We start from the raw sequence: 26,732 nt of genomic DNA, 5'->3' as shown, positions 1-26,732 counted from the left end.
ACGCCCCTCCACCACTGAATCAGGGCCAAACCCTCCACCACTTAATCAACACCCCTCCACCACTGAATCAACGCACCTCCACCACTGAATCAGGACCCACCCCTCCACCACTTAATCAACTCCCTCCCCTCCACCACGGAATCAACGCCCCTCGACCACTGAATCAGGACCCCCCCCTCCACTACTGAATCAGGACCCGCCCCTCCCCCACTGAATCACCCCCCCTCCACCCCTGAATAAACCCCCCCCCCCCCCAAAACAGGGCCCCCCCCCCCCACACCTGAATCAGGACCTGCCCCTTCACCACTGAATCAGGGCCCACCCCTCAAACATTAAACCAACGCCCCTCCACCACTCAATCAGGACCCACCCCTACACCACTGAATAAACGCCCCTCCACCACTCAATCAGGACCCACCCCCCCCCCACTGAATCAGGACCCACCACTCCACACCTGAATCAGGATCCGCCCCTTCACCACTGAATCAGGACCCACCACTCCACACCTGAATCAGGACCCACCCCTCCACCACTGAATCAACGCACCTCCACCACTAAATCAGGACCCACCCCTCCACACCTGAATCAGGATCCGCCACTTAACCACTTAATCAAGACCTTCCCCTCGACCTCTGAATCAGGACCCACCCCTACACCACTGAATAAACGCCCCTCCACCACTGAAGCAGGACCCGCCCCTCCACCTCTGAATCAATACCTAACCCTCCACCTCTAAATCAGGACCCATCCCTCCACCACTGAATAAACGCCCCTCCACCACTGAATCAGGACCCACCCCTCCAACACTGAATCAAGACCCACCCCTCCACTACTGAATCAGGACCCACCCCTCCACCACTGAATCAGGACCCGCCCCTCCACCACTGAATCAGGACCCAGCCCTACACCACTTAATCAACACCACTCCACCACTGAATCAACGCACCTCCACCACTGAATCAGGACCCGCCCCTCCACACCTGAATCAGGATCCGCCCCTACACCACTGGATCAATGCCCTTCCACCACTGAAGCAGGACCCGCCCCTCCGCCACTGAATCAGGACCCGCCCCTCCACCTCTAAACCAGGACCCACCCCTCCACACCTGAATCAGGATCCGCCCCTACACCACTGGATCAATGCCCTTCCACCACTGAAGCAGGACCCGCCCCTCCGCCACTGAATCAGGACCCGCCCCTCCACCTCTAAACCAGGACCCACCCCTCCACCACTAAATCAGGACCCATCCCTCCACACCTGAATCAGGATCTGCCCCTACACCACTGGATCAATGCCCCTTCACCACTGAATGAACGCCCCTCCACCACTGAATCAGGACCCACCCCTCCACACCTGAATCAGGATCCGCCCCTACACCACTGGATCAATGCCCTTCCACCACTGAAGCAGGACCCGCCCCTCCGCCACTGAATCAGGACCCGCCCCTCCACCTCTAAACCAGGACCCACCCCTCCACACCTGAATCAGGATCTGCCCCTACACCACTGGATCAATGCCCCTTCACCACCGAATCAACGCCCCTCCACCACTGAATCAGGACCCGCCCCTCCACCACTGAATCAAGACCCAGCCCTACACCACTTAATCAACACCCCTCCCCCACTGAATCAACGCCCCTCCACCACTGAATCAGGACCCACCCCTCCAACACTGAATCAGGATCTGCCCCTACACCACTGGATCAATGCCCCTTCACCACCGAATCAACGCCCCTCCACCACTGAATCAGGACCCACCCCCCCACCACTGAATCCGGACCCACCCCTCCACCTCTGAATCAATACCTAACCCTCCACCTCTGAATCAGGACCCACCCCTCCACCACTGAATCAGGACCCACCCCTCCACCTCTGAATCAATACCTAACCCTCCACCTCTGAATCAGGACCCACCCCTCCACCACTGAATCAGGACCCACCCCTCCATCACTGAATAAGGACACACCCCTCCACCACTGAATCAGGACCTACCCCTCCACCACTGAATCAGGACCCACCCCTCCATCACTGAATCAGGACCCACCCCTCCACCACTGAATCAGGACCTACCCCTCCACCACTGAATCAGGACCCACCCACTCACAAGATTCAAGATTTGTGGCATTTATTGGTGTAAAACACCAATTTTTATGTGACCTTGAAATGTAAAAAGTCGTCATTTTGACTCAAGTATGTCAGTCTTTGACGTCATGTACTTGTCCTAGGTGTGACATCACAATTGAAACAATTGAAACATACAACCAATCACAGGAATGAGAGGTCATATTACATGGGTTAATATGCCAAAAAATATGACATGGGTATATTCACTGGATAAAGCAGTATATTATGAGATAAAAGTACATAAATAAATTTACTAGTTATATATCAAATCATTTTGCAACAGGTTCTGCGAAATGACTTTTTGAAAAATCTCGTTTTGTTCGGACTGCACCTCACCTGTGAAGTAAATAGCAATCCCAGCGTCATTAGGGTGACACAGGTCACCCCCTGTAGTAAGTATTTCCATCGGAACAGTTTCTTGTTTTTGAGTACGAGCAGTAACCCCGACAACACATTCTGTACATACACACACTGCGCGTGGAGACCAGTCAGGACCAGTAACAGAAACAGTATCACTATCCATACCCTGGAGGCCTCCATCTTGTTTAGCACGGACGGGAAGATGGTGAATGCAAGCTCCCATGCTGCAAATGGAAATCACAAATCAATTGATGATAAATTCTTAAATTGCTCAGTTTACCTTGTAGTAAATCTCAAGTCTTTAGAAGTTTATTGTGATGGATTTTATAACGGGCACTCTCAGCTGATCGCTTATCAATCGACTGAGCAGTGCAAGCAATTAGTTTGGGAAAACGAAAAAGAGAGTTGATTCTTTGTTATATAAAGGTTTTGAGAACCTTTTTTTATGGTCATACAGGACCACAGCAAAATGTGTTTCTCCATGACTGCTAAGATATGCATATTAGTGTAAAAACTTACAGGAGAAGGTGAGGCTAGGGATGTCTGTCTGTTCCATGTGACTATACACCCCCAGCATGGAGAACATAGTGAAACCAGTCAGGATGACTCCAAACAGGTGGGCAAGGACGGCCATCACAGAGTTCCTGTGGATGCATAAATAACATCTTGAAACAAGAGGCGAAGAAGGCCTGTATCGCTCACCTGAATATGTTTAAAATAATTGGTGCGAAGTAAACATATAGCACTCCATGGTAGGTGCTGTAAGTACATATGAAATTTCAGAAAGATCCATCCAGTACTTGAGATATAACGAGAACAAACTTCAAACCGAGCCCTACCCCTATGCCCCTAGGGGGGGGGGGGGGGGTCATACCCACCAATTATACAAAATTGAGTCCCCTTGGGGGGTCAGACACACGGTTTATACAAAATTGGTTCCCCTTCACCCAAGGATGCTTCATACCAAAATTTTGTCAAAATCCTGTCATTCTTACAGCAGAAGAAGGATTTTGAAGAATTTGCTATGTTTCCCCTATTGGGCCCCTCCCTTATGCCCCGAGAGGGGCCACACCCGCTGTGTATAGGAAATTGAGTCCCTTTTGCCCAATGATGCTCCAGCTACATTAGGATAAAATCCTTTAATCCCTATGGTGGAAGAAGGATTATAAAGGTTTAACCTCTATTTCCCCTATTGGGCACCGTCCCTCAGGTCCCAGGGGAACCACACCCAACATTTATACAAAATTGGTTCCCCTTTACCCAAGGATGCTCCACACCAAATATGGACCAAATCCTTTCATTCCTACAGAAGAAGAAGGATTTTAAAGAATAATTTGCTATGTTTCCCCCATTTGGCCCAGCCTATCAGGCCCCTGCGGGGCCAGACCCATGACTAGTTCATGACTAGTAGCGATTTTTAGGCAAATTTGACGGATGCTGGACGCCGCACCATAGCATAAGCTCAACATTCCTTCGGACCAGGTGAGCTTAAAAGGATATTAAAGCTACTCTTCTATATCCCTTATTTGGCCAGCCTCTCTGCCCTTTGAAGGGTCAGGCCAACTGTTTATACAATAATGGTGCCCCTTCACCAAAATGTGCTTCATACTAAATTTGGACAAAATCCTGTCGTTCCTTATTAGAAGACGGGTTTTGAAGGATTTGCTCTATTTCCCGTATTGGGCCCCGCCCCTCTTCCCCAAGGGGGGCCACACCCACTGTTTAAACAAAATTGAGTCCCCTTGGCCCAAGGATGCTCCAGACTAAATTAGGATAAAATCCCTTAATCCCTACAGTAGAAGAAGGATTTTAAAGGTTTTACCTCTATTTCCATTATTTGGCCCAGCCCCTCTGCCCCCAGGGGGGCCACACCCACCCTCTACACAATATTGAGTCCCCTTGCATGAGGGATGCTCCAGACTAAATTAGGATAAAATCTGTTAATCCCTACAGTAGCAGAAGGATTTTAAAAGTTTTGCCTCTATTTCCCTTATTTGGCCCCGCCCATTGTTTATACAAAATTGAGTCCCCTTGGCCCAAGGATGCTCCAGACAAAATTAGGATAAAAACCCCTAATCCTTATGGTAGAAGAAGGATTTTAAAGGTCACACACACTGTTATAGGTTTGTGTCACCATTTCCTAGTAGAATTTCTTAAAATTTTGTAGTAATATTGCTTTGAAGTAAAGAATATTTTCTGCCACAAAAAAGGTAAGGTTGTCAGAATTTTAAGGATTTTAAATGGAAATTTATGTAAAAAGGAGTGAATTTTGAAAAAAAATGAAAGACACAATTTTTTGCAAAATAATGTCAATAAAAATTATACTGCCATAGATAAGTATTGCATTAATGTATATCAATTTAATAAATACTGAAAACGTGTAAAATAAATTACCTATAAATGATTAAAAATTGACATTTTATAATAAAACAATATACACATAATAATTGCATGTAAGAGTTATTTTTCTTGAAAAACTTCACAGTAGTCGGTTTCCTGAAGTAAAGAAAAATGGACATGTGTGACTCATTGATAAAAAACAACTGAATTAATGCCTTGATTGCTTTGAAATACTTTAATATTACTGTCAATAATAAATATACAATATTCATCAGTTTCAGATTAAACAATACATAAACATGTTATAATGACTCATTACACAGTAATTATAGTACAACGTATTCCTGTATTCTAATATTCTGTCAAGAATGACAACTCTTTGGTAATATAATTATCAACAATGTTTTCTACTAATTTTTCCTGTATTTTTGGCACTTTGTAAAACAAAATTAGAATTTGCGGAAATTGTGATACTGTCTCCCTACATTGGATTTTCAACTAGGGATGTACTTCCTATTTCCGTTTATTAATACACTCATTCAACCTTAAACATGTCAATAGTTATCTCCCTACGCAAAAACATACGCACAGGCAATGTTAATCTGGTCAAATTCATCGGCAAATGATACAGGTTACATTTGGTAGTTGCATTGAGTCCAACTCGAGTAGGAATTGAAATATATACATATATGACATTTGATGACTACTAGATTTGAGGATCCGATATCAGTAAATACAAAGCATATCCTGAAGGAGCTGTATGGATCAAGGGAAAATTCAAACACTAAATGGCCCCGCCACTATGTTGCATGTGCATAAAAAATATTTCTTGTTTACAATATACCTGGTATATTCATAATCATTATCTTGGTCATGGTGTGACAGGTACTGAAATAATGTTTTAAAGGATTAACAATACCCCTGTGACCTTTCTACTTTGAGTGACCTTGACCCAGACAAAGGTGACAGTGATGCGTTGTTTCTATGGATACATACCTAAAGCAGTGACTGTGGAAGTGAGTATAGCTGGCCAATGTCGTCCAGCATCCTGTCCCTAACCCCATCGACATAAACACCAACTGGCCAACATCAGTCCACAGCTGGCAACAAACCAAGGTAAAATATCATAACTGGACATTTTTTTTTATTTTATTTCTTTAACAACAAGAGGCCCAATGGGCCTGCATTGCTCACCTGGTATTAATCTCATACTTGTAACCTTAAAAGTGGACTAAAATAAAGCTACATCCAAATTATCAGTATTTATGACTATAAATCATTCAAAAGAACCTGTTAAAAAATACAAACACATTTGACCCCTGTGACTTTGAAAGTCAAACAAGGTCATTACGTTGAACAAACATTATATCCTTTCATCTCAGCATACAACTTGCAAAATATAACCACCCTAGACCTTTTGTATGTTGAGATTAGGTCATTTAAAAGTGTATATACATTTTACCAAATGTGACCTAGAAAGTGGGTCAAGGTCATTCATGTTAATGACCATATATCATTACCCTAGGCCTTTCAATTTTTCAGAAGTGGTTTATAGGTTTTAAACAAATTTGACCTGTGACCTTGTTAATAGGTCAAGGTCATTCATTTTAACAAACTTGGTAACCCTTTATCCCAGCATGTTATTCGCCAAATATAATCATCCTGGGCTTTCTTGTTATTCAGAAGAAGTTGTTCAAATAATTTAACATATTTGACCTCTGTAACCTTGAAAATAGGTGAAGGTCATTCCGATTGCTTAAAGTAAAATGTTGACACAGTACAGATGGACGATGGACAGGTGAGCTAACAGTTGTAAAACAAGTTATATTAGTAATGGTGGCATGCAGGGGGTGTCATAATGTGGGAAGAAACCAGAGTATTTACTCAGTAAGTAAAAGGAAACTAAAATATGACATGTTTGTCCAGGTTTTAGTTTATACATTCTCCTACCAACAAACAAGAGGCCTCCTGAGGTATTCAATTTTCAATTTAAACTGCTAAATACCATGCAACTTTATCAAAGGAGTACAAGTGGTAAAATATAAGCTGCAAGAAAAATCCCTTTGGGCAGGCAATTTTGTAAATTGTGATGAGGTAAAGATCACAACGTTTCCATGTTTTAAGACAGAAAGTAAGTCCCCAGGGGGTGATCTGGACCCCTGAGCCAAACATAGTAGCATGTATGGCTTTAGGGTGACACAAGGGTATATTTATCCTGTGCCTTTTATCAAACTGACATAATATACTAGGCCTATCAGCAAAAGAAGACATGTCAACATATACTACCCCTATTATCGGCTGACCTGGAGATTACCTAGCGTACTCCATTGCAGGCTGAGAAAGAACTGGATGCCTGTGATGGCTCCCTCCTCCAGACAGCAGCGTGCCAACAGTGATAAGTACAAAACAACTGACAGTCCATATGTCATATACACCACCTAAAACATTATAAGTGTCATATCACATTCACGTCCTATAAAAGTCACATGATGTATTCATTCCTCTTTACAAAATTATAATTATAATTTGGGTACTTGTCCATAGTTTCTGTCTCACTTTCATCCATTCATTGCAATTTATTGTTACTTACCTTGCAAATTAAACAAAATAAAAGCTCTATTGTTTTACATCTGATGGTGATTCTACTAAATCAAAGAGCACTTATTTAAAAAATTTCAATCTGAACAATTGGGCCTGCATCGCTCACCTGGAAATAATTTCACACATGTAAGCTTAAAAGTGATCTCAAATAAAGCTACAGGCAAATTATCAGTATTTATGACTATAAGTCATTCAAAAGAAACTGTTCAAATATTTAAAAACATTTCACCCCTGTGACCTTGAAAGTCAAACAAGGTCGTTGATTTTTTTCATACTAATTTTAAAGCCCTTCATCTCAGGATGCAACTAGCAAAATATCACAACTCTATCCTTTTGTTTATTGATATTAGATCATTTAAATGTTTATACATATTTGACCAAATGTGACCTTGAAAGTAAGTCAAGGTCTTTCAAATGACCTTAAATATAAGTCAAAGTCATTCACTTTAACAAACTTGGTAGCCCTTGACCCGGGCCAGCATGCTACTGACCAGATATCAACATTCTAGGCATTATGGTTATTCAGAAGAAGTTGTTTAAAGATTTTAACATATTTGACCCGTGTGACCTTGAATATAAATCAAGGTCATTTATTTGGACAAACTTTGTAACCCTTAATCCTAGCATGCTACTGGCCAAATATCAACATTCTGGGCTTTTTGGTTATTCAGAAGAAGTCATTTTAAGATTTTGAACATATTTGACTCCTGTGACCTTAAATAAATGTCAAGGTCATTCATTTGAAGAAGCCTGGTAGCCATAGCCTTCATCCCATCATGTTAAGGGCCAAATATCATCAATCTGCGACTTTTGGTTATTCAGAAGAAGTTGTTGAAGATTTTGAACACATTTGATCCCTGTGACTTTGAATACAAGTTAAGGTCATTCATCTTAACAAACTTAGAGGCCGTTGATCCAGCATGCTACTGACCAGATATCAACATTCTAGGCATTATGGTTATTGAGAAGAAGTTGTTTGAAGATTTTCACATATATGACCTCTGTGACCTTAAATTTTATTCCAGGTCATTTATTTAAACAAATCTGGTATCCTTTCATCCTAGCATGCTACTGGCCAAATATCATCACCCTGGGCATTTTGGTTATTCAGAAGAAGTTGTTCAAAGTTTTTCACATATTTGACCCCTGTGACCTTGAATATGGGTGAATGTCATTTGTTTGAACAAACTTGGTAGCCCTTCATCCCAGTATGCTAATGGCGAAATATCAACATTCTGGGCCTTTTGGTTACTAAAGGGAAGTTGTTAAAAGTAAATATTGATGCTGGACGACGGACGTCACACCACGGTATAAGCTCACCTGGCCCTGTGGGCCAGGTGAGCTAAAAACAAAACACTTTCATAGGGTTTTTTTAATCTGAAAATTTGTTACAGGGCCAGGTGAGCTAAAAACAAAACACTTTCATAGGGGTTTTTTTAATCTGAAAATTTGTTATTTACTGAAAAGACTTTCCTTGAGATTCGTGCTCACCTTGCCAAATGACCTTGGTCCGGCAATTGTCATGACAAAGGTAAGGGTCCAGACACCAACAAGACACAGCCCTAGTGGCCACTGTACCTCACCAAGAGCCTCCACACCACTGGAGATGTGTAGGACATCATCACTGAATGTACAAGTTTTAATAAAATTTGACAAAACAATGACCATCTCAAAACCTGATCATCAAAGATAAAATTCAAAGGTTGAAATAGTTCATTATGAATTTCAGGGTTGAATGAGTTAAGGAGAAGGTTCACTGCTCAGAGTTCAATACATATTTTAAATTTTCTAATTTTAAAAGGACAAAAGATAGTTAAAGTGACCTTTAACCTTTGACCCTTTGATCTGTTAAGCAATCGTAAACAATTTTTGGGCAAAGAAACGCAAATCATAAACAGTGTTTGGGCACAGAAATACAAAGAAGTTAACATGATGAATCAAAGTTATTTTCTATTTATGGTAACAGTAACCTTCAAATTTGAAATGTTCACATGAAAAGGAACTAATGGCTTAAATGAGTATAGAAGTGCTGTGTGAACTTTGAGTTTGATTGACTGAAGGAAGGTCAATCCTTTAACATGTTTTATAAACCTTTTATTGGCTCCTAATGACAGTAACACAATTTTGACCTTCTGACCTCAGTAAAGCAATCCCATCCACATGCAGTTATGTCAAGGAAGCTGCATGTAGCTTTACATTGAAGGAGACAAAGAAAGTCAAGCTATTCACCAGAAACGGATTTTCTTTTGTAGTTAAAATTATATTAACTTTTGAACTGAAAGTTTCAGTGACAATGAATGTTGCATTTAAGCAAGTCCTAAGAAACATTTTGACAAATAGCTTACAAAAAGGCGGAAAGTTTACTGAAAAGGTTAAAACTAAACTAGAAATTTCTAGAATGTTCAGACCAGAAATTGAACTTACTGAAGACAAGAAATGTTCACATAGCTTACTAAAAATATTCAGACCATTAGTTAATCAAAGATGAAAAATGTTTAAGCAGACAACCTACTAGAAATACTGGTGCTGTTTATCAGAGATACTGTCCAAAGGGAAGCTCTGCACGGTGGATACATTGTGTGATGAGAGCGAAGTGTAGGTTTCATGGTATACATCATCTTGGCTTGACTGGTTCACATCAAGGAATGGCCAGCATTGGTCTGTATAAACATTTGACAACAGGCTAAAGTTGACTGAGTTTCTTTCTTGGGTACCTTAAACTACAGAATGTCACTAATTACAGACCTGTGAATAAAAAGTTACTTTTTTTAAGTTGACGTTTGTTTTCTACTCTTTTGTTTGTTTGATGTCATTAATCCTTTAACATGTTTTATCAACCTTTTATTGGCCCCTAATGACCACTCCTCTATTTGATTATTAGTTTTTGTTTGATCACATAAACGTGCACTGATATTAACCAAGGAAAACCTATTTATGAAATTTGAGAAAGATCTGTCAAGTACTTCTTGAGAAATAGTGATAACAAACTTTTAGATGGCTGTCTAGCAGCAATCTTGTTTTTTTAACAAACTTTTAGATGGCTGACTTAAGCAGCAATCTTGTTTTTTAACAAACTTTTAGATGGCTGTCTAGCAGCAATCTTGTTTTTTTAACAAACTTTTAGATGGCTGTCTAGAAGCAATCTTGCTTTTTAACAAACTTTTAGATGGCTGTCTAGCAGCAATCTTGTTTTTTTAACAAACTTTTCGTTGGCTGTCTAGCAGCAATCTTGTTTTTTAACAAATTTTTAGATGGCTGTCTAGCAGCAATCTTGTTTTTTAACAAACTTTTAGATGGCTGTCTAGCAGCAATCTTGTATTTTAAACATTTAAAGTTTGCATGGGGGAGATTCTGCATGCTCAGAATTAAAACATAAATGAAAATGTGTGTTTATACCCCATTAACAAACTAACCCTTAAAAATGGTATATTTTGAGTTGTTCTTTCAGATGAAATGAATAAAATTTAAAACAATGGAATTCAAGTTTACCAAACTCACTGAAAATACTAAATTTTAGGGTTCAAAATTGATAGCCTCCCTAAATAGGGAGAGTTGGCCAGCATGACATACACAATTACAGAGCAAGGGTTTGGGAACCTTTGTTTACAACTTGAGAAAAGTTTGCAAGTTCTTTTTTAGAAAACACAATAAGATTAAGTGTTTAAGGAGAGATAAAGAACAGATAGATGACAGACCATGGGTGATTACAGCAGCCTACCATCTCATGATGACGGGATAATAAAACAGCATTCTATCAATACAGGACCTTTCCATATATAAATCTAAACTGTTATGTCAGACAAATAACCACAAACTTTCCATTGCCTGCACACCAAAGCTACTTGCTCTGGACTTGTGTATATTTTTGTCTGTTAGGGTTTGTGCTTTTCCATTCTGAAATCAACACTAATACATCATATAATTTTCTCTATATGTGAGGTTATTTAATGTCACAAAGCTTTTTCATACATTGTCATACATAGTGACTTTGCCATACAACGACACCTTCCTTGCCAAATGTTGTAGAAAGCCAACAAATGGCAGGAGTTCAGGAAGAATGATGCCAATAATCACACAATTCAACATGGATTTCAATCTATAGACAGCATCATGTTCTTAAAGTCCACCCATTTGTAATGATTTCTTTACTTATGGAGCTGTGATCCGCTGTAAAACAAAGTATCCCATACAGAGAGTGAATGTGGTCAGTGGTCAAAAAAAAGAACACAACGATTTGTTTTCTTGCAGTTAATTCTGTCATCTCAGGATATAACTGCATACCTGTCAATTACTCCACAAGAAAGAAAAAAGAAAAGAAACTTTGGAAAATGATTTTCAATGAATGAGGTCAGAGGTCAAAGTAACTATCACAATTACCTAATTTTTTCAACTGCACTCTACCATAAGTACCAAGGCATACTACATTTGGTTAATCCTGGTAGAAGATATACCATGAAAAATATTTTTCAAATGTAAAGGTCAAATGTCATAAGACACAGTGACCTACATCTTGTACTGCACTCCATCATCCAGATATGTACTTCCAGACCAAATAATCATTCTAGTACAGAAAATATTCCATGGACAAACTTTTTCAAAGGTTAAGGTCGCAGACACCTACTCTGAACTCCACCATCCAAATAAGTATCTGGTAGAAGGATGGGGATATTAAAGGACTGGTGGGGAACTTAAATTATGATCATTCAGAAACAAATGACTTCCACTCACACAACTAAGCATTGAAATGATTTTGAAGTAACTGCACCCCGATATTAACAAGTTTCAATGCGCAAAATCAATCAGTGCCTAAACTAGGACCTCATGTGTGTCCTTCAATCAAGTAGAGATTTAAAGCAGCCTTAAGACTACAGAGGCCCTAGACAACATCATTGATCCAGGCAACCCAGACAGTCTATACACTATTTCTATGCTGTGACTGCTCGTAACATTCTTTCGCTTTCTTGGATACCAATAAATGCACAACCCTTCAATGCCAGTGAAGAGGTAACAAAATCAATTATCATATTGCAGGAATTTCTATTATGATAGATTAACTTCACTCCAAACACTATTATCTTAAAATCTCTACAGAGAGAAAACAGAACTTATTTTCATCCAAAAGGCAATTTCAATAAAAATGTGTCATTCAATACCAATCTACTGTACATGTCAGTATAAGTTTGTTCACTCTCCAATAGATAGATGCTGTGCACAGCTTACTAATGATACCCTGAGCCTTGAGACCTATCAATATGTCTGTCTCATGGTGGACTGGCTGTACAGCTCCTTTGATGTACAGCTCTTGGTATAATCAGAAAGGTTATACCAGATTATACAATTATCTAACATGTGAATCCAGAAATGTCTTCTGACCTCACCAAATATCCTGTACTCCTTTATAATGTATCATCTCATCATGGTTCCGCATGTTATATATATTTCCACGTCACCATTTTAAGTTAGCTCATGACTTTGTGACCTGCTTGACACTACATGAGGATGTTTGAGACATTTTGCAATCGTCTGTAAACTGACAAATATTACCAGAGTCAGGAGCATACCTTTTGTTTATACAAAATTGAGTCCCTTATGCTCAGGCCGAATAGTCAAAACCCACTGAGCCGTTCAAAACTAAAAACAAATAACGAATACTTCCGACAGGTGAAAATTTGTTGAAAATGTTTGTTCGTAATTTTTTAAAATACAGTTTTATGTTGCTTGTTTTTGGTTTTCATCAGTAGATTGTACACGTCTATGACAGTTTCAACACTTTTCTATCAATATAAGTATGAAATTGCGACTGTTTCCTAAGGTTGCAGAAACTGATGACACAAGGACAGTAGAATACACAGAACAAATATTTTCATTTACCATAAGGAATAAGTGTATAAAATACAGGCTTTATAGGTTAACAAGAACTTGCGTTACTGGTTGGAAACCAATTTTCAACTAACCTATCATCTTTGGGCCTGTAAAGGAAATTTAACCCATTTAGAAAATGCTTTTGGTAAGTCAGCATGCAATGTACAAAGGCTTAGTATAATAGGCCAACAGGAACTTGATTAATTGAGGGGAAACCAAATTTCTTTTTTGAAGTACCAGTGACTTTGACCTTTGACCTTTGAATTCCAAGCCAACACTTTCTGAAAGAAATCATTGTATTAATTTAAGGTTAATCAGCCCTTCTAAACTCAACTCATGTGGTGGTTGGATGGGATAGTGGTATATTGTACTCACCTTTCACCAAAACAGCTGGGGCTTAATTCCCCAAAGGGAGGTGAAAATTAGGTTCATGGATCACATGCCCAGAAAAATTTGATTCATAATTTTGTTAAATAAACAAGAGGCCCAACTGGCCTGCATTGCTCACCTTGTATTAATCTCACACCTTAAAAGTAATCTAAAATAAAGCTACTGGCAAAATATCAGTGTTTATGACTTAAGTCATTCAAAAGAACCTGTTAAAAGATTTAAAAATATTTAATCCCTGTGACCTTGAAAGTCGAACAAGGTCATTACATAACAAACTTTATAGCCCTTCATCTCAACAGGCAATTTACAAAATAAACCACCCCAGACCTTTTGTTTATTGAGATTAGGTCATTTAAAGATTTTATACATATTTGACTAAATGCGACCTTGAAAGTGGGTCAAGGTCATTCAATGAAAAAGCATGATAGTCCTTCATCCAAGCACGCTTTTATTCAGAAGAAGTTGTTTATATAAGATATTTGACCTGTGTGACCTTCAATAAATGTCAAGTTAATTAATTTTAACAAACTTGGTAGCCCTTCATCCGAACATGCTAATTGCCAAATATCAACATTCTGGACCTCATGGTTATTCAGAAGAAGTTGTTTAAAGGATTTTGAAGACAATTGACCTCTTTGACCTTGAATATAAGTCAAGTTCATTCATTTGAACAACCTTGGTAGCCCGTCATTCTAGCATGCTACTGGCCAAATAGCACCATCCTGGGCCTCATGGTTATTCAGAAGAAGTCGTTTAAAGATTTTGAACATATTTGACCCCTGTTACCTTGAAGTCAAGCTCATTCATTTTAACAAACTTGGTAGCCCTTCATCCAGGCAAGCTTCTGACCAAATATCAACATCCTGGTTCTATTGGTTATTCAGAAGAAGTTTTTTAAAGTTCTTTTTTAGACAATTGATCCCTGTGACCTTGAATTGAGTGAAGGTCATTCATTTAAAAAAAACTGGGTAGCATGCTACTGGCCAAATAACATCACCCTGGGCATTTTGGTTATTCAGAATATATGTCAAGGTCATTCATTTTATCAAACTTGGTAGCTCTTCATCCCAGTTTGCTTCTAGCCAAATATTATCAACCTAGGCACTGTGATTATTAAAAAAGTTGTTTAAAGTAAAATATTGACGACGGACGCAGCACCACAGCATAGGTGAGCTAAAAAGGTTATATGTATATGCTAACAGATACTCAATTCATTATATAGAAATGAATGGAATGGACAAAATTCGAATGTGATTACAACATCCACTTTGATCTTAATTATGGAATGGTGCAATCTACTAAAAATCTTCCAAAATCTATTTATTAAAGTGCAAGACAATATTTAAGACAAGAAGATAATCTGTTCATGACAAGAGTAATAATACATATATGACAAGGGAGATAATACATATATGACAAGGGAGATAATACATATATGACAAGGGAGATAATACATATATTATAAGGCAGATAAAACATATATGACAAGGGAGATAATGCATATATCATAAGGGAGATAATACATATATGACAAGGGAGATAATACATATGTTATAAGGGAGATAATACATATATGACAATGGAGATAATACATATATTATAAGGGAGATAATGCATGTATGACAGGGGAGATAATACATATATTATAAGGGAGATAATACATATATTATAAGGGTGATTATGCATATATTATAAGGGAGATAATACATATATGATAAGGGTGATGACCTTACCTGTTGGGTTTAAGCATGTCCAGGGCAGCAGAGACATCAGCGAGGTAACCAGGTAGTACAGAGCATACAGGAGGGACACATGGTTGTACACACTGACCATGACGGACACCAGAATCATACTGAAACCTAGGCCTGTAAATATACATCTGTACCATAAAAAAACCAGTTCATTTTGCAAACATTTTCTGTTCCCAGTTAAAATGGTAGCTTAATTGGAGTGAATAAATGTCACTAGCAAAACTGAATTCAAGTTTTCACAGCAAGAACAAAATGTTAATTTGGAAAGTATGCCCTTTTTGAAAATGGACACAATACTCATAAATATTGTCGAATGGTACAATAGCCAAGAGATTACCCTAATATATTTACACATTTAAATTCTGATAAATCATAAACATCAAAATATAACATCCCATGCTGTGAAAGAACAATAGGCGTTAATTCAAAACAAGTACCATGCTGTGGCAGGTCCCAGGCAGTGACTTGTTTTCACACCCGAGGGTATGTCAGTTTGTGTTTGTCATAATATCTATCACTTTCTTTCCCACACCTATATTCTCAGGATTGTGTATGTTTACCCAAATAATTCTTACACATGCAAGACTTGGTGTTCATAATGACTCATCATTGGAGTATAGATTTCTACATCTATAGTTAGTTACTAACATGTGACCTATCTAAGTATTCCTTATTATGATAAAATTTGTTTAAAAAATCGTTTCTGCTGATGGTTGAAGTAAATAACAATCAATAACTTTTCAAAGCCAACAGTTTAAAGTTTAAAACCATCAAAAACATTTCCAAAAGCTCATTGCTTGATTTCCAGGACCATCAACAACATTTCCAAAAGCATCAAAATCCACATTTCTCCTTTTTTCATATATTTTTTAAAAGAATGTTTGTTTTTTAAAAGTCCTTTATGAAACATCTAAAGGAATATCAAACTGAGAAGAAACAAGAGACCCAATGGGCCTGCATCCCTCACCTGGTATAAAAATCACACTTGTAGCCTTAAAAGTGGACTAAAATAAAGCTGTACAGGCAAAATATCAGTATCTATGATTAAAAGTCATTAAAAAAAAAGTTAAAATATTTTAAAACATTTCACCCTGTGACCTTGAAAGTTGAACAAGGTCATTATGTTGAACAAATTTTATAGCCCTTCAGCTTTGGATGCAACTTGCAAAATATCACCACCCTATCCTTTTGTTTATTAAAATTAGTTCATTTGACCAAATGTGACCTTGAAAGTGGGTCAAGGTCATTTAATCTAACAAACTTGGTTGCTCTTGATCCCAGGATGCTACTGACCCAATATCTACATTCAAGGCCTTATGGTTATTAAGGAGACGTCATTTAATACATTTTAACATATTTGACCCCTGTGCCCTTGAATATAATTTAAGGTCATTCATTTGAACGAACTTGAAAGAAATATCATCACCCTAGGCATTTTGGTTTTTCAGAAAAAGTTGTTTAAAGTTTTTCACATATTTGACCCCTGTGACATTGAAAATGGGTGAAGGTCATTTATTTGAACAAACTTGGTAGCCCTCCATCCCAGTATGCTAATGGCCAAATATCATCAGGCTAGGCCTTTTGGTTATTAAGAAAAAGTTGTATAAAGTAAAACATTGACGCCGGACAACGGACACAGCACCACAGCATAAACAAGGGGCCCAGAGGCCTGTATCTCTCACCTGGATATCTAAGCAGTCAAAGCAAAATACTAAATAAATATTATACTGTACTACAAATATTTCCAGATATTTTGCTCTGTATCTCAGCAACACCTTTTCCAAATTGGGTCCCATTTTCCTGTCCCCATTTGGATGGGGCATGATTTCTACAACATTGAATCATGTTGGGCCAAGGATACCCCATATCAAATTAGAAGCTGTTTGCAGTTTTTGCTATATTTGACCCCTGTGAAGTAGGTTGAGGTGGTATTCAATAGCCAACTTTGTCGGGCTCCATCTGTGACAGTTACCAGTCAAATATTATAATTCTATGCGTTTAGATTATTCCAAAGGAGTAATTTGAAGTGTTTGACATATTTGGCCCCTGTGACCTTGAACGAAGTCTGAGGTCATTTCGTTCGCAAACATTGCCGGGCTAAATCCCAACAAGAGGCCCAAGGGCCTTAACGGTCACCTGAGTTATGTGACAAGAGGCCCATGGGCCTTAACGGTCACCTGATATATTTATACAGAGAGTTGATTTGGTTTTTAACATGAACAGAAATATTATTCAAAGTGACAAAAAACAATAAAACCACCTTATTCAATATCTGGCATACAGATTTAAGACTAAAAAGTATTTGAAACTAGCACCTCTGATTCTAAGCAAGGAAAATGAAGAAATTTTAGCACACTGACTCTTTTGGGCCCCACCCTACAGCCCTTGGGGTAGGGCTGGCTCAAAATTTTCAAAGTATCAAACTGTCAACTCAGGGTTATAATTCTAATCAAGTTATTAGCATGTAATATTCAAAGTATCATTTGCCATTATAAACCATATTAAAAAGAAGAATATTTTTGAAATTTCAGTCAATTCAATCCTTTTTGCTACCTAATACTGTTAATGCTACCCCAAATTGAACTACTTCCAATGGCAATTAAACAAATATTGGTCCAAAATGTGATTTCCCTATATAAACTATAGTAAAGTTTAACCCCTCCCCAGGGGGAAACATGAGACCCCAGGGTCATAAAATTCACAATTGTGGTAGAGCACCTTAAGACCCTTCCATCTATAAAGGGTGTTTGATTCTACCATATCTGCATCTTGAGAAGATTTTGAAATTTCAGTCAATTCAAACTTTTTTGGCCCTCCCTTAGCCCCGGGGGGTCAGTCAGGGCTCATATATGTGCATACCATCAAACTGCTACCCAATACTGATCAACCAAATTGAATTATTTCCAATGGAAATTAAACAAGAGGCCCAGAAGGCCTGTATCGCTCACCTGGATATCTAAGCAATCATGGCAAAATATTCTCCAAATGAGATCCAAGGGAATATGCCAGACCCCAAGGCCAATCTAGGATCAATTCTAATATCATGACTGCATTCGTCCCTTTTTGCCCAGCATTTGTATTTATAGTTCTGGGGTGGGGATTTTAACCATTTCAAAGTTATGACCCAGGGGTCAAGTCTCCAAGGGTGGGGCAGACCCCAAGGCCATCCTGGAAGCATATGTGCATTCATTTCCTTATACTTAGCAATTGTAAATATGGTTATAGGGTGGGGATCTCAACTGTTTTCAAGCTGTGACTAAGAAACTAGGTCCCTAGGGGTTCAGTCAGACCCCAGGTTCTATTCTATTATCATGACTGCATTCGTCTCTTTATACCCAGCATTTGTAAAAATAGTTTTTTGGGGAGGGGATCTCAACCATTTACAAAGTTATTACCCAGGGACTACGTCTCCAAGGGTGGGGCCAGACCCTAGGGACATCCTGGAAGCAACTGTGCATTCTTCTCTTCATACTCAGCAATTGTATATATATGGTTATATGGTGGAGATCTCAACCATTTCCAAGTAATACATTTTATTGGCTCCACCCGTTAGCCCAGGGGGTCAGCCCCACCATTTCTACAATTTTGAATCCCTGCCTCCCATGAATCCTTCCGACCAAATATGATCAATATAAATGGCATAATTATGCAGAAGAAGTCATTTATAGCAATATTACCAAATTGCCCCCTTTTGGCCCCGCCCCTCAGCCCCCTGGGGGGACAACCCCACCATTTGTACAATTTTGAATCTCCACCACCTAGGAATGCTTCCAGTCAAATATGGTTGATATCCATCTCTTAGTTCCAGAGAAGAAGTCGCTTAAAGCAATATAGCCAAATTGCCTGCTTTTGGCCCCGCCCCTCAGCCCCCTGGGGGGTTAGCCCCACCATTTGTACAATTTTAAATCCCTACCACCCAGGAATGCTTCCAGTCAACTTTAGTTAAATTCCAATCAGTGGTTAAGAAGAAGAAGTCGTTTAAAGAAATTGTTGACGGACGGACGCCACGGTACAGCATAAGCTCACCTTGGTACTTCAGACCCGGTGAGCTAACAAATGTTAGTCCAAAATGTGATTTCCCTATATTATATAAACTATAGTGAAGTTAACCCCCTCCCAAGGGGGAAATGTGAGACCCAAGGGTCAAGAAATTCACAATTTTGGTAAAGCACCTTAAGACCCTTCCATCTATGAAGAGTATTTGATTCTACCATATCTGGGTCTTGAGAAGAAGATTTCTGAAATGCTAGTCATTTTGACCCTTTTTGGCCCCGTCCCTCAGACCCCTGGGGACTGGGGACCATATAATTCACAATTTTGGTTGATCTTTGGCCATGGAAGGTTTCTGCAAAATTTCATGTTAAGGGATTTTTGAGAAGAAGTCGAAAATGTAAATTGTTTAGGGACGCACGCAGCCGGACAAAAGACTTTGTCTCAGGTGACCTAAAAATCTGTGAAATCATGAATCACATTAAATAGCAACAAGAGGCCCATGGGCCTTAACGTTCAATGGACATCCGATTCAAATTAGGACTGTCATCCAGGGGCCAATTCATACTTTTCGTCGGTTCGAGTGACCTTGCTGCATCGTCCATTAATTTTTCCTTGTGAACACAATAACTTCAGTAAATATAAACCTATTTTGATGAAACTTTGTATGCAGCTTATAAAATGAGATCTTGGATGAGTTTGAATACCGGACCAATTTTACCATAACTTACATAGCTATTCCCCTTGGTAATTCTATTATTGTTGGACCCTGTGAACACGACAACTGAAATAAATGGGTGTAACTCCAATTATGACCCAAGAGGTCTGTTTTGAATAAACTTGGTAACTGTATGTCTTCTGTTCTTGGTTAAAAGAAAGAAGTAAAAGTGTAAATCAATAAGGCACAAAATTTTAACCTTTGTTAGTAGCAAAAATGCATCATGAATGAAAAAAGATGTACCACATGAATTTACATCTATTCTTGTGTAATGTCTATCAGCATCACAGGGACAAATAATAATATAATGACAAAGGGCAATAACTTTGCATGTTACCGTCAAATTATTACCGGACAAAGTTTCATTGAACTCCGTCAACATTTATTCAAGTTATTGTGTTTACAAGGTCAAATAATAATATTATTACAAAGGGCAATAACTCTGTAGGTTACTGTCAAATAACAGTTTCGAACTCAATTGATATCTTATAAATATAAGGCTACATACAGAGATTCATCAAACTTGGTTGATATTTACTCAAATTATCGTGAACACAAGGTCCAATGCAAAATAGTGTAATAATATTATTACAAAGGGCAATAACTCTGTAAGTTACTGTCGAATAATTCCCATTGTAGAACTCATCTGAGATCTAATTGATATAAGGCCGCATACAAAGTTTCATCAAACTCGGTTATCATTTACTGAAGTTATCATGTTCACAAGGAAAAGTTAACACACGACGCACGACGCACGACGGACAGCGATGGACAAAAGGCTAACACAATAGGTTACCATGACCTATGGTCAGGTAACTCAAAAGCAACCAGCCAAATAATATGATTCTATGCTTTCTATTCAGTAGAAATTGTTTGATAAATTTGACGTATATGACCCCTGTGAACTTGAAAGTGGGACAAGGTCATTTTCGCTCTCAAATTTTGTTGAGATCTTACCAACTAAGCTACCAGCCTAATATTAGGGTTCTATACCTTTCAGTTCTACAGAAAAGTTGTTTTGAGTATTTGACACTTTTGACCCCTGTGACCTTGAAAGGAGGTCAAGGTCATTTTTTGTTCTCAAACTTTGGTGGGCGTTTACCAGTAAAGCTACCAGCCACATATTAAGATTCTATACCTTTCAGTTCTTCAGAAGAAGTTGTTTTAAGTATTTGACACTGTTGACCCCTGTGACCCTGAAAGGAGGTAAATGTCATTTTCGTTCTCAAACTTTGATGGGCTCCTACCAATGAAGCTACAAGCCACATATTAAGATTCCATACTTTTCAATTCTACAGAAGAAGTTGTTCTAAGTATTTGACACATTTGACCCCTGTGACCCTGAAAGAAGGTCAAGGTCATTTTCGTTTTCAAACTTTGATGGGCTCCTCCCAATGAAACTATCAGTCACATATTAAGATTCCATACCTTTCAGTTCTACAGAAGAAGTTGTTTTAAGTATTTGACACTTTTGACCCCTGTGACCTTGAAAGGAGGTCAAGGTCATTTTTTGTTCTCAAACTTTGGTGGGCGTTTACCAGTAAAGCTACCAGCCACATATTAAGATTCTATACCTTTCAGTTCTTCAGAAGAAGTTGTTTTAAGTATTTGACACTGTTGACCCCTGTGACCCTGAAAGGAGGTAAATGTCATTTTCGTTCTCAAACTTTGATGGGCTCCTACCAATGAAGCTACAAGCCACATATTAAGATTCCATACTTTTCAATTCTACAGAAGAAGTTGTTTTAAGTATTTGACACATTTGACCCCTGTGACCCTGAAAGAAGGTCAAGGTCATTTTCGTTTTCAAACTTTGATGGGCTCCTCCCAATGAAACTATCAGTCACATATTAAGATTCCATACCTTTCAGTTCTACAGAAGAAGTTGTTTTAAGTATTTGACACTTTTGACCCCTGTGACCTTGAAAGGAGGTCAAGGTCATTTTCGTTCTCAAACTTTGTTTGGCTTTGAACAACAAAGCTACCAGCCGCATATTAAGATTATTTACCTTTCAGTTCTTGAGAAGAAGTTGTTTTAAGTATTTGACACATTTGACCCCAGTGACCTTAAAAGGAGGTCAAGGTCATTTTCGTTATCAAACTTTGATGGGCTCCTCCCAATGAAGCAACCAGCCACATTTTAAGATTCTATACCTTCAGTTCTTCAGAAGAAATCATTTTAAGTATTTAACATTTTTGACCCCAGTGACCCTGAAAGGAGGTAAAGGTCATTTTCGTTCTCAAACTTTGATGGGCTCCTACCAATAAAGCTACCAGCCACATATTAAGATTCCATACTTTTCAGTTCTACAGAAGAAGTTGTTTTAAGTATTTGACACTGTTGACCTCTGTGACCCTGAAAGGAGGTCAAGGTCATTTTCGTTCTCAAACTTTGATGGGCTCCTACCAATGAAGCTACCAGCCACATATTAAGATTCCATACTTTTCAGTTCTACAGAAGAAGTTGTTTTAAATATTTGACACTTTTGACCCCAGTGATCTTAAAATTGAGTAAAGGTCATTTTTGTTCTCAAACTTTGATGGGCATTTACCAACAAAGCTACCAGCCACATATTAAGATTCTATTCCATTCAGTTCTTCAGAAAAAGTGGTTTTAAGTACTTGACACATTTGACCCCTGTGACCTTGAAAGAAGGTCAAGGTCATATTCGTTCTCAAACTTTGTTTGGCTTTTAACAACAAAGCTACCAGCCACATATTAAGATTCTATATATTTCAGTTCTTCAGAAGAAGTCATTTTAAGTATTTAACACATTTGACCCCTGTGACCTTGAAAGGAGGTCAAGGTCATATTCGTTCTCAAACTTTGTTGGGCTCTAACTGACAAAGCTATCACCCAAATATCATGACTCTAGCCCTGTCCATTCTTCTGAAGAAGTCGTTAAAAGGAAAAGTTGACAGACAACAGACGCTGGACGGACGACAGACGCTGCACCATGGCATAAGCTCACAAGCCCTTCGGGCAGGTGAGCTAAAAGGTTAAATCTCATAAAATCAAGCCAAACGTCAGCCCATAACATCAAGGAAGGAAAATCATTTTGATTAAGATAAACAGTGGTACATCATCCTGTTATTGTTCAGTTTATAAACATTAGAAACTTTCGGTTTCCATGAAACATATCATTATCAATCTTACCTCTAAACAGCGGTACAACGTCCCAGGCTGTGATTGGACCACCCCTTGAGTACTGTCCCAAGATCATTTCCATGTACAGGAGCGGAAAACCACAAACCATCACCAGTATCAGGTATGCCACGAAGAACACACCTGTAGGTCACAGAGAACATACCATTAGACATTTCTCATTTTGAGGCAGACCTAGCACGGAGTCAGAGACGGACACTGAGAGTAGTAAATTCAGGGAACATCTCAAAATCTTTCTTCATTTCATCTGTATTAAGGAGGCTCCACCCTTTCGCAATTAACCAGCAGAATTCAATGAAAGTTTCACATTAGGTTGTGTCACTATGTAGAGATGATTTTATGAAAATCTTAGCATTCTGATAAACTGGGGATTTTTTTTATAAAAAATACCGAAAAAATGATTTTTTGTCAAATTAGCACTTTCCCATTTTTTGAGTGTGTGGCATTGTCAACAATGTGTTTCTATATTGCAGTTCTAGTCTAGTTATAAAAACACACGTAACTCTTTCTAGACAAATTCAATTAAAAAGAGCGCGCTGAGATCTTTAGAGGAACACGTTCAAATGTATGATATACTTTAATTTCCGAATGCGTGGTTTTCTAAATCACGTTTCTCAAGAGACAACTCAGTCTCGTGTGGCTTTATTTCAGATATTTTAGTTTTTACGTCACCTGAGCTTTAGCTCAAGTGACCTATTGCTATCCGTCTTCGTCCGTCGTCGTCTGTCGTGCGTCGTCCGTTAACATTTTACATTTTCAACTTAAGCTGATATACTCGCAAAGGAATTTCATTAATATTTCATGGGAAGTTTACTGACATCTCTCTGACCAAGTGTTGTTATTTTTCGGGTCGATCAGAAATACAATTTGACTGCCACGGCCGCTATTTTGAAAATAACTATTTTAAACTTAAAAACAAGTTCCAATAGGCCGATTTAACAGCTCATGGTCCTGACAAACTTAAGTTAACGTTATACTTAGCTATTTTTTACTCAAATTGGTACATATTTCAACAACAAAAATAAATACTGTAGGACTCAGGTGACCATTAAGGCCCATGGGCCTCTTGTTTTAATATGACGTAGAATTTGTACAACCCAACTCTCCATCAGAAAAGGAAAATAGGTGGTGGTAGTTATTTAGGAAAAAGATAGACTTGATATTCTATCCCAGAGAAAGCATTATGGCTAAAAGTTCAAAGGAGAACATTTGTGATAGCATTTTTTTTTAATATTTTGACGTTGGAAGTATAAGCTGCTTTCTTCTTTTCGTAAATTGATGTTTGTAATTTACCAGACCACAACATAACACCGGAAAAACTGGATTGGAAGAAATAGACGAACATGGATTCCGGGAAGGATGTTATAGTATCATACTTATTTAGTTAATGATTAAATACAATTATGTTATTATCTTGATTACATGATGTCATCTTTTGTTATTGTTAAATAGTCAATGTTTAGACATTTGGTTTACACAGAATTTTTATGTGTAATCCCGGTGTTTTTTCTATGGACGCTACGCCCCTGCTTATGGCTAATCTATTGTTCAAACAGATGGCAGAACAATAATGGTCGCTTCCACAGGGACCTGAGAATTTGTTACATCTATATTTGGACCTAAACTAAGGTGTGTTAGAGTAATTTTACACCTTTTGGGAGATTTGTGGCATTTTTACCGATAGTGAATCTAACACCGAGGCTCGGGGAATTTATCTTAACTCATTCGGCGTCAGAATAATACAACAGAGATCCCGGGTGAGATCCTTAGTGGAGACATTGAAATATCAATTACCACGGTTACATACTAGCCGCAGTGAGCTACGAAATGTATAATATGTCTCCATATGATGTTACCTGTTCGCTTACCTGTAGTCACGTATATGTGCGTGTACACACTGACATACCCTATACGCTACGTTCCATATAAAATATTTTTGAAATGACCCCTGTATTTGCTTGTCAAGGTCTCTGTCTCCTTGCTCCGTGCTAGGTCTACCCCAAAATGAGAAAGGTCTAGTACCAGTATCAGGTTTGCCATGAAGAACACACCTGTAGGTTACAGAGAACATACCATTACTAGGAATGCCATGAAGAACACACCTGTAGATTACAGATAACATACCATTACCAGGTATGACATGAAGAACACACCTGTAGGTTACAGAGACCATACCATTACCAGGTATGCCATGAAGAACACACCTGTAGGTTACAGGTAACATACCATTACCAGGTATGCCATGAAGCACACACCTGTAGGTTACAGATAACATACCATTACGAGTATCAGGTATGCCATGAAGAACACACCTGTAGGTTACAGATAGCATACCATTACCAGGTATGCCATGAAGAACACACCTGTAGGTTACAGGTAACATACCATTACCAGGTATGCCATGAAGCACACACCTGTAGGTTACAGATAACATACCAGTACCAGTATCAGGTACGCCATAAAAAACACCCCTGTAGGTTACAGATAACATACCATTACCAGGGATGCCATGAAGAACACACCTGTAGGTTACAGGTAACATACCATTACCAGGTATGCCATGAAGCACACACCTGTAGGTTACAGATAACATACCATTACCACCTGTAGGTTACAGATAACATACCATTACCAGGAATGCCATGAAGAACACACCTGTAGGTTACAGACAACATACCATTACCAGGTATGCCATGAAGCACACACCTGTAGGTTACAGATAACATACCATTACGAGTATCAGGTATGCCATGAAGAACACACCTGTATGTTACAGAGATGTGCGTGTACACACTGACATACCCTATACGCTACGTTCCATATAAAATATTTTTGAAATGACCACTGTATTTGCTTGTCAAGGTCTCTGTCTCATTGCTCCGTGCTAGGTCTACCCCAAAATGTGAAAGGTCTAGTACCAGTATCAGGTTTGCCATGAAGAACACACCTGTAGGTTACAGAAAACATACCATTACCAGTATAACGTATGCAATGAAGAACACACCTGTAAGTTACAGAGAGCATACCATTACCAGTATCAGGTACGCCATGAAGAATCAGGTACGCCATGAAGAACACACCTGTAGGTTACAGGTAACATACCATTACCAGGTATGCCATGAAGCACACACCTGTAGGTTACAGATAACATACCATTACGAGTATCAGGTATGCCATGAAGAACACACCTGTACGTTACAGAAAACATACCATTACCAGTATAACGTATGCAATGAAGAACACACCTGTAAGTTACAGAGAGCATACCATTACCAGTATCAGGTACGCCATGAAGAATCAGGTACGCCATGAAGAACACACCTGTACGTTACAGAAAACATACCATTACCAGTATAACGTATGCAATGAAGAACACACCTGTAAGTTACAGAGAGCATACCATTACCAGTATCAGGTACGCCATGAAGAA

At 38.7% G+C, this 26,732-nt stretch overlaps 1 protein-coding gene across 2 annotated transcripts in view; it reads right to left on the bottom strand.

Annotated features, from left to right (window-relative positions):
- LOC110440421 overlaps positions 1–26,732 on the bottom strand; it is a 186,536-nt gene that overhangs the window by 84,981 nt on the left and 74,823 nt on the right. For both annotated transcript variants that reach the window (XM_021483490.1, XM_021483491.1), the window contains exons 5-12: positions 23,294–23,425; positions 15,411–15,542; positions 9,938–10,085; positions 8,917–9,049; positions 7,128–7,262; positions 5,821–5,924; positions 3,004–3,128; positions 2,461–2,708 (exon numbers count right to left, since the gene is read on the bottom strand). In XM_021483490.1, the coding sequence (XP_021339165.1) occupies positions 2,461–2,708; positions 3,004–3,128; positions 5,821–5,924; positions 7,128–7,262; positions 8,917–9,049; positions 9,938–10,085; positions 15,411–15,542; positions 23,294–23,425 (1,157 nt within the window). The remainder of the gene's footprint in view (positions 1–2,460; positions 2,709–3,003; positions 3,129–5,820; positions 5,925–7,127; positions 7,263–8,916; positions 9,050–9,937; positions 10,086–15,410; positions 15,543–23,293; positions 23,426–26,732) is intronic.

This window comes from Mizuhopecten yessoensis, unplaced genomic scaffold (genome assembly GCF_002113885.1).
Source record: "Mizuhopecten yessoensis strain PY_sf001 unplaced genomic scaffold, ASM211388v2 scaffold11181, whole genome shotgun sequence".
In the NCBI taxonomy this organism is placed as follows: Eukaryota; Metazoa; Mollusca; class Bivalvia; order Pectinida; family Pectinidae; genus Mizuhopecten; species Mizuhopecten yessoensis.
This window is presented reverse-complemented; position numbering and strand designations above follow the sequence as displayed.